Raw genomic sequence first — 9018 nt, forward strand, 5'->3', positions numbered from 1 at the left:
TTCAAATGGGAAATCTGATGGAGGAAGAGGTCTTGTGGTGAAGAAGAAAATCACATCTAGAGTTGTTGATAATAACAAGGAATCTGGTCATCTTCCTCTTCCTATGACTTCACCTCATAGGCTTAACAGGTAACCAAAAAAATCATATTTTTGATTGTTAAGAAAACTTGAGATTGAAGATTGAGGGGGGAAAATGCCTCATTTGTGTTAAAAATTTGATTTTTATGTCAAATTATGACTACTTTTGGTTTCTTTAGATGTTGTTTGGTAGAGATTTCTTGTATATGTCCAGATTTTGGTGTAAAGAATCATTCTTTGATTGCATAGGTGTTTTAATAAGTTTTTTGTATATCAAATTGAGCTGTATCTGTCCTGAATTACGCGATTTGATGTCTTACTTGTACATTAGAAGGAAGGAAGTTTCAAAGTTTTCGACTTTATGTTAGGTTGGGATTGGTTTGTAAACACATTAGATGTGAAGTTAGTGAAGCATAGGTTGTTTTGGAGCTGGTAATTATACTTGAGAATGAATCAGATTGTTTCTGGTGAAGCTGTTACTTCAAATTTCAGTCGTTGATTTACTGATTTTCGTAGTTTTTGTAAGGGACTAGAGGTATTTCCTGTTGTGGTGTTTTACCTTTGAGCACAATATTGCTGTTTGATTCCCGAAAAGTAAAAGATTGTAGTACTACAATTTGGTGGTTCTTGTTTTGGCAGGGATTTGGGTGTGAATAGATCTAACGCAAATGAGCACCGTAAAACATCAGTGTCATCTCCCGAGAAGGAGGATCGGTATTATACGACGAGAGGGTCGGTAGGCGTGGACGATAGTAGCAAGTTGTTGATGGAACCAAGGGAGGAAAAGAAAAAGATGGTTTGGCCAAAATTGCTCATCACATTGTCAAGTAAAGAAAAAGAAGAGGATTTTATGGCCATGAAAGGTTGCAAACTTCCTCAAAGGCCTAAGAAAAGGGCTAAGTTGACACAAAGAACCATTCTTGTAAGTCATGTGTTATCCAAGAATTGAAAACTTTGTCATTTAAATATTTCTTGATTCTTTCCAAGTTAAACAAGTCTCTTTATCTTGTTGTGTGCAGTTGGTGCAACCAGGTACATGGTTGCAAGATTTGTGCCAAGAAAGGTATGAAGTGAGAGAGAAGAAGACCTCTAAGAAGGTAATACACCTCCTCTCCTCTTATTACACCGGGTGCCCGTGTCAGATCCTTCAAAAATGCACTACTTTACTTTTGGAGGATCACATGCACCCGTGTCAGATCCTCCACTCCAAAAATGCACTACTTTACTATTGGAGGATCCAACACGCACCCGTATGAGATCCTCCAAAAATGCATTACTCTACTTTTGGAGGATCCAACACGCACATGATAGTTCTTGACGAGGGTGTATTCTATTATTATAACAGTGTTATGATGTTATTTTCAGAAACCGCGAGGATTGAAAGCTATGGGAAGCATGGAAAGTGATTCAGAATGAAATGTGGTGATGATAAGTGTGAGTTAAGGAAACAAAGATAGTGTCAGTGTAAAGCCAAGATTGATTTTTGGGAATTATTTTGGGATAGTTGAAGATGAAGTGAGCAGAAGATGGAAAGAAACATTTGGATCTTTTGTACTTTATTTTTTGGGGGGTAGAGAAGGAAAGAAAAATTGTGTATTTTGGCATATTATTTTTCTTAATATTAGCTCACCTTTGGAAAATGAATGCTTCATTTTTTTTGTGTTCTTATTGCATACAAATTTGTGTATTGGAAATTGATGTTTCCCTTCTTATTTTTTTAGCTTTTCCTTATTCTTTAGATACTCAAAAGTGTAGTCGCATGACATAGGGCTCGAAGTTGTGACCTAAGATACAAGTCCCTCAATCTAAACTTCATGGCATAGGGATCAAAGTTGTGACCTAAGATACAAGTCCCTCAATCTTGGCTAGTTGAGCTAAGCTATGTAGAATGATGTATTCTACGTATTAGATCGTATAATATTATTGTAGCATATGTGTTAGTTTACATGATATACATATATAGTATCATTTCACTTACAACTAGTTTTTAGTTTTGTGCTCGTTTATATATATAAAATACGTAACAAATCTGAAAAAGTTATTTTCTTCATTTTTGGTCCCTCCATGATTTGTACAATTTTGTTTGGTTCTTGTGGTATCCAACAAGGAAAAAAACTAACATCCAACTAAGTATGTTTAGTATTCAATTAATTGAAGTGTGCTCTTATTATTTTGTACTAATGAATTTTATTCAAGCTTGACAAATCATTAGCTCTTTAATCATGTGTTATATTGAGGTATTTATAATTGTAATTTTTCAATTGAATTGTATATAAGTGTAATAACAAGCGAGTATTTGTTAAGTAACCTAAAAGAGATAGTTTGGTGCATGATGTATTCGTGTTAATATAGGGTTTTAGGAAAATTTACATAGAAATGAACTTTACTAATTATTTTCACACAATTATTATTTTGTACCATTTCTTCAAATTCTCCTTCTTTATTTTAAGCAATTTACCTAAAGATACTCTTGAAGATAAAAATTGAAATGAAAACTTCAACTATAACTTAACGCGAATACAAATATGAGATTAGTGATTACACTGCAAGACACATGTTCTCTCATGCATTTTGAACATGTGTGCTATATCATTTTTTTTAGTAAGACTAGTTTGTTGATGTTTAATGTAAATTTATTTATTTTTAATTCAAATCAAACTCAAATGTTCATCAAATGGGAGGGAGGAGAAGGGAGTGAGAAAAAAAAAATATTATTAAGGAAAAATATGTCCTCTCATGCATTTTGAATATGTGTGCTAAATTAACTTTTCTAGTAAAATTAGTTTGTTGGCATTGAATACAAATTTGTTCTTTTTTAAAAATCATATTAGACTCAAACAGTGTTTTAAAAGGCGGGGTATTTTACTTAGTATAGGGCGAGGTGTAAGCCTTGAGACATGGGGCCTAAGCCCTATGAATCTTTAAAGTTTTAATTTATAATATAGTATAATAATAATCTAATAACACAAAATTATAAAAGTACATCAATAGTTTGAAATAACTACAAGCATGATTAAGGAAACTCATAGAAAATAAAATTTCTAACATGACTATACAAGTGTAAATAATCTAATATCTTAACTTTCTAATAATAAAAGAACCATTATTTCTAAAACTATTTTTTTTAAATCATTTTCCTCCCTTAAAGAAAATAATCAATAAAACTTACTAGTATTATAGTAAAAACATCACTCCATCATGAATAAAATTAAAATCACTTTCAAATAGCTAAATAAAATATGATAATTTTGAGACATATGACAAAACCATGAAACCAATGATAAGTGAAAAAGTAAAATTTCGCTAAGTATTTTTAAAAGAAATGTTAGGTAATATATAATCACCTTCACAATGTTAACAAATAATAAAGATGTGATACTACAACTTGTTATTTGAGTTACTCTCAATCTTCTTATCTCTATAAATTAAAAAATTATTACGTATCATTCATTTATTTAAGAATTATGAGGGTCAACAATGTTAATTAAAGATTTTAACACATAATATGTATAAGATCTATTAGGCGAACTCCAAACGTTGGGCATTGGACGTACTTAGTATTATTTATTAAGCAAAAGTGTATCCTCTTGAATATGGGTGCTACACCAACATCTCTAGTAAGCCTAGTTTGTTGATCTTGAATGCAAACTTTAATTTAGTCAAAACTTCTCTATATAGTTTTGTTTGATATTATATTAGATGTTAAACAATGAAATAATTTTTAAATATATGTGAATCACGCTTGAATGTAATCTATCTGGAAAAAAAATTACATCTAATTTGAGTCGCATATATCCAATATACATATATCTAAGTGTACTATATATATATATCTGACAAAATAAATATAATACGAAAGATATTTTTTTAAAAAAATTAAAATAAAGATACGTAATTAAATCTTAAACTAATAAATTTGTGTTGTTTAATCCTTGTATAATATCTCAATTGCAAACAACAAAAATTTCTATCAAAATACCAAATCGAACCCTCACCAATAAAATAAGAATTCAAACAGCAAATCAATTGAGCTACTAAAATTTCCTCCAAACTTCTATATCAGTCCATTGGGAAAATCTTTTTTAAAATATGCACAAGTGTTATGAGGTAATAAATTAATACAATGGGAAGGGAAAAAAACAACCCAACAAAACCAAGAAAACTCATCTAGCCATCCATTCAACATCCAATGGCCAAGATTTGTCTCACTTAAATCTACTCAAATACCCCTACCCCCACCACCCCCACGCCCCTTAAAAAAGAAAAAAAGAAGAAGGGAAAATTACAAAAAACCAGAAAACAGTGGGAAGGAAAAGAAAAGGGGGTTAGAGAGTAGCAAAAAGACACAAAGATCAACACTTGTATAGAAGACAAGTGCACCTGTTTTGAGGAAAATTCAAGAACCCCATTTCATATTTAGGGGAAAAAGAGATGATCTTTGTATATATATTGGAAAACTCATTGAATTTTTCAATAAAAATCTCATCTTTTTAATAGTCACTAAGGCTAAAGAAGAAGAGAAGAAGAAAAGATGATCTCTTTGTAAATTTACTATCTTTTTGTTTGTTTGTTTCAATCTTTATGTGTTTTTTCAGTTCTTATATGAGATTTTGGCTAATGGGTGTTGATTTTTTTATGTTGTTGCAGAGTCTTTTGATAAAATCTGGCTGAGAGTATCAGTATCTAACCCATAGATCTTGAGGTCAGTCTTTTTACTGTTTCAAAATCTAGTTTTTTTGTTCAGCTTCTTGTTAATATCTGAGTTTTATTTTGTGGGGTTGTTGTAGATATGGATAAATTACAGTGGGGAAACAGAAAAAGACTTAGGTGTTTTAAGGTGAAAGATTCAACTTCAAATGGGAAATCTGATGGAGGAAGAAGTCTTGTGGTGAAGAAGAAAATTACATCTAGAGTTGTTGATAATAACAAGGAATCTGGTCATCTTCCTCTTCATGTGTCTTCTCCTCATAGGCTTAACAGGTAACCAAAAAAATCACATTTTTGATTGTTAAGAATACTTAAGAGTGAAGATTGAGGGGGAAAAATGCCTCATTTGTGTTAAAAGATTTGATTTTTATGTCAAATTATGACTACTTTTGGTTTCTTTAGATGCTGTTTGGTTGAGATTTGTTGTATATATCAAGATTTTGATGTAAAAAATCATTCTTTGATTGTGTTTTGGGGTTTTGGTAAGTCCATTGTATGGAAAATTGATTTGTTGGTTTTTTGTGTATCAAATTGAGCTGTATCTGTCCTGAATTACGCGACGATTTGATGTCTTATATGTAGTTATGTACATTAGAAGGAAAGGAAGTTCAAAGTTTTCGACTTTAGGTTTGGTTGGGATTGGTTTGTAAACACATTAGATGTGAAGATTGGTTGTTTTGGAGCTGGTAATTATACTTGAGAATGAACCGGATTGTTTCTGGTGAAGCTATTACTTCAAATTTCAGTCCGGCATATCCAATTCATCATTTAACATATCTTGTGCTGAATTGTGGTTCTCTACCTGTTTTTCAACCTCATATACCAGTTTTCCTGTTGTGGTGTTTTCCCTTTTGAGGACAATATTGCTGTTTATTGAAGATTCCAAGTCTTAAAACAGAAAAATTCATCAATTTGGTTACCCGAAATGTAAAAGATTGTAGTACTACAGTTTCAGTTATTGATTTGCTGATTTTCTTAGTTTTTGTAAGGGACTAGAGGTATTTCCTGTTGTGGTGTTTTACCTTTTGAGCACAATATTGCTGTTTACTAGAAGATTCCAAGTCTTAAAACGGAAAAATTCGTCGATTTGGTTACTTGAAAAGTAAATGATGGCCGTACTACAATTTCAGTCATTGATTTGCTGATTTTCTTAGTTTTTGCAAGGGTCTAGAGGTATTTCCTGTTGTGGTGTTTTACCTTTTGAGAACAATATATTGCTGTTTTTTTTTTGAAGATTTCAAGTCTTAAAACGGAAAAATTCATTGATTTGGTTACCTGAAAAGTACATGATTGTAGTACTAAAATTTGGTGGTTCTTGTTTTGGCAGGGATTTGGGTGTGAATAGTTCTAACGCAAATGAGCATCGTAAGATATCAGTGTCATCCCCTGAGAAGGAGGACCGGTATTATACGACGAGAGGGTCGGTAGGCGTGGATGATAGTAGCAAGTTGTTCATGGAAGCAAGGGAGGAAAAGAAAAAGATGGTTTGGCCAAAATTGGTCATCACATTGTCAAGTAAAGAAAAAGAAGAAGATTTTCTGGCAATGAAAGGTTGCAAGCTTCCTCAAAGGCCTAAGAAAAGGGCTAAGTTGACACAAAGAACCATTCTTGTAAGTCTCTTTACTTCAAATTCAAAATGTGTGATCCAAGAATTGGACTTTTGTCATTTAAATATTTCTTGATATGTTGTGTGTAGTTGGTGCAACCAGGTACATGGTTGCAAGATTTATGCCAAGAAAGGTATGAAGTGAGAGAGAAGAAGACCTCTAAGAAGGTATTGCACTCGCTCTCTTTTATTATACGCACTCGTGTCAGATCCTCTATAAATGCACTATTCTACTTTTGGAGGATTCCTGTCACACACTCGTTTCAGATCCTCCAAAAATGCACTACTCTACTTTTGGAGGATAGCATGCACTTGTGTCAGATCCTCATATACACCACTTTTGAAGGATCCAACACGCACCCGTGACAGATCCTTCAAAATACACTACTCTACTTTTGGAGGATCGCATGCACTCGTGTCAGATTCTTCAAAAAATGCACTACTCCTTCTGAAAGATCGTACACACTCGTGTCAGATCTTCCAAAAATGCACTACTTTTGGAGGATACAAAACGCACTTGTCGTTTGAGCAACATATATAGTTCTTGACAAGGGTGTATTTTACTATTATAATAACATCTTATGATGTTATTTTTTGGTGCAGAAACCAAGAGGATTGAAAGCTATGGGAAGCATGGAAAGTGATTCAGAGTGAAAATGTGGTGAAGATAAGAGGAGGAAAGAAAATTGTGTATTTTGGCATATTAATATTATATTTTGCTTTTTTAATTTTAGCTTCATCTTTGGAAAATGAATACTTTTTTTAGGGGTTCTTATTTTTTAGCATATAAATGTTCAATGATGTTATCCTTTATTTAGCTTTTCCTTTTTTTGCCATCATTCCTTTTTCATTATATTTTCCTATTTCTTCTCATTTTTAACCTCTCTATAAACACTTCAATTTCATTAAACATTTTGGTATATATGTGTTTAAGTATGTCTTTTATACTTGAGAAAATTGAAAATAGATTTGTCTTTGAATAAACTTTTTACAATTTGATTTCATCATGTATATGTTGATTGTTAGATGAAAAACTACCAAAGTATGTGAGATTTGTGTGAAAAGATTATTTGGTGGAATTAATGAAACATGCTTTAAAGGGATCATCTTAAATTTGTGACTTTATGTTACTATATATACCCTTAAAAAACAACATTTATGTCATCTACTTTCCATGCCTTTTTTTTCTCTATTTCGAATCTGAAACCTCTAATTAACGAGAACAACTATGTACATACATAAGTGTTAGAACTTTACTGTAAAAAAACACACATTATAATAGCATTTTTCTACCACAAGTATTTGGAATTGGACTTAATAATCTATACCAATTCTTCTCCTACACAATTCACTTTACTAGCCCAATCACCTGCATCTACATGCATATATAGATTTAAAAAAAAACATATGACATAACTAGTGACATTATAACTAAGGTTTAATACATAAATATGTGTTCTTCGAAATTTGGCTTCGGCTGATATTTATGTCATCTAACTTTTTGTATGAAGACTTTTGTTCAAGTATTCATGACATATGGTTTGTTCTGACATGGAAATCTATGGATCTTGATCCTAATTCAATTCTAAAAATTAGTCCATGAGTAACTAAAGTTGAACAAGTAGATATACATGTCCGATGGTAGAGTTAGAATTTTGACAAAAGAGTGTCAAAATATAAATAAGTGAAATCACATACCAGTTAGAGACACCCTTCAAATATATGTGGCTTAGTTACTACTTATATCCTACGTAACATAATACATGTAAGTGTCACGTATGAGGCCAAGTAGGATAGGTGTGTCTACTTGTTCAACTCTATACAAATTTAAATGTCTATTTGTGTACACTCAAATTTGGAGGTCATATAGATATTAGATAAGGTCAAATTAAAAGGTACATTTATATATTATGCCAAAAAAAAAACTTCATGCTAGCTAGTAACACACATTTTATTTGCATGCAAATAGGTTATTATAATTTCAAGTTTCAATTTACGTGACGTAATTTAATGGACGTGGGAGTTTTAAGAAAACAATTGAATTGTATTGTTGAAACTCGGGGTCATAATAAGCATATCTGGAATATTTGTATGATTATAAAAGCTTCTAATTAAGGAGTAAAAATAAAAGTTTAAAGTTAAATACTTTCAAATGAAAGATTAATATGCATGAAAATTGTGTTATATAAACTGAAACAGAAAGATTAAGTAATATATTTGTGATAAATGAGACTAATAATTAATTTGCATGAGCATGTATATATAAATTAAATTACCATACAAGTGTGACCAAACGCAAAATCAATTTTGGTGAAGAGGAAAACCTAGCCAATTTTATTTATTTTTAACACTATGAATATAGTTTAATCTAATTTGTGATAACACGTTAATATTTTTAATTCCGGTGGCTCGAGTTCATTAAATTAAAAAGAGTAACTTTCACATATAGCAAACATAAAAATTATATTTGTATGTTATAGCTATAGTTTGGATAATTGCGCTCCATAGCAAATTTTATGTTTGCTATGGAGCTTTTGATTTGTACAATTCGCTAGATACATCCAATTTTATACAAATTGTCCAGTTTTGTATAAATTCACTTATACATTGTAATTTGTATAATAAGA

General features: G+C 31.4%; 2 protein-coding genes across 2 annotated transcripts; both read left to right on the plus strand.

Annotated features, from left to right (window-relative positions):
• Window positions 1-4: 4 nt before the first annotated feature.
• LOC125850154 (uncharacterized) lies at window positions 5-1727 on the plus strand (the record flags this gene model as incomplete). The annotated part of the gene is made up of 4 exons (XM_049530047.1): window positions 5-129; window positions 718-1000; window positions 1098-1175; window positions 1444-1727. Coding segments are annotated over 4 exons (537 nt in total), but the record flags the coding sequence as incomplete, so codon positions are not given.
• A 2628-nt stretch (window positions 1728-4355) lies between these two features.
• LOC125850153 (uncharacterized) lies at window positions 4356-7227 on the plus strand. The gene is made up of 6 exons (XM_049530046.1): window positions 4356-4620; window positions 4726-4780; window positions 4866-5058; window positions 6113-6395; window positions 6482-6559; window positions 6995-7227. Exons 3-6 carry the CDS (start codon window positions 4868-4870, stop codon window positions 7043-7045), a joined length of 603 nt encoding a protein of 200 aa, XP_049386003.1. The 5' UTR covers window positions 4356-4620; window positions 4726-4780; window positions 4866-4867; the 3' UTR covers window positions 7046-7227.
• Window positions 7228-9018: the final 1791 nt, after the last annotated feature.

Source organism: Solanum stenotomum, unplaced genomic scaffold (assembly GCF_019186545.1).
Source record: "Solanum stenotomum isolate F172 unplaced genomic scaffold, ASM1918654v1 scaffold14590, whole genome shotgun sequence".
Classification (NCBI taxonomy): Eukaryota; Viridiplantae; Streptophyta; class Magnoliopsida; order Solanales; family Solanaceae; genus Solanum; species Solanum stenotomum.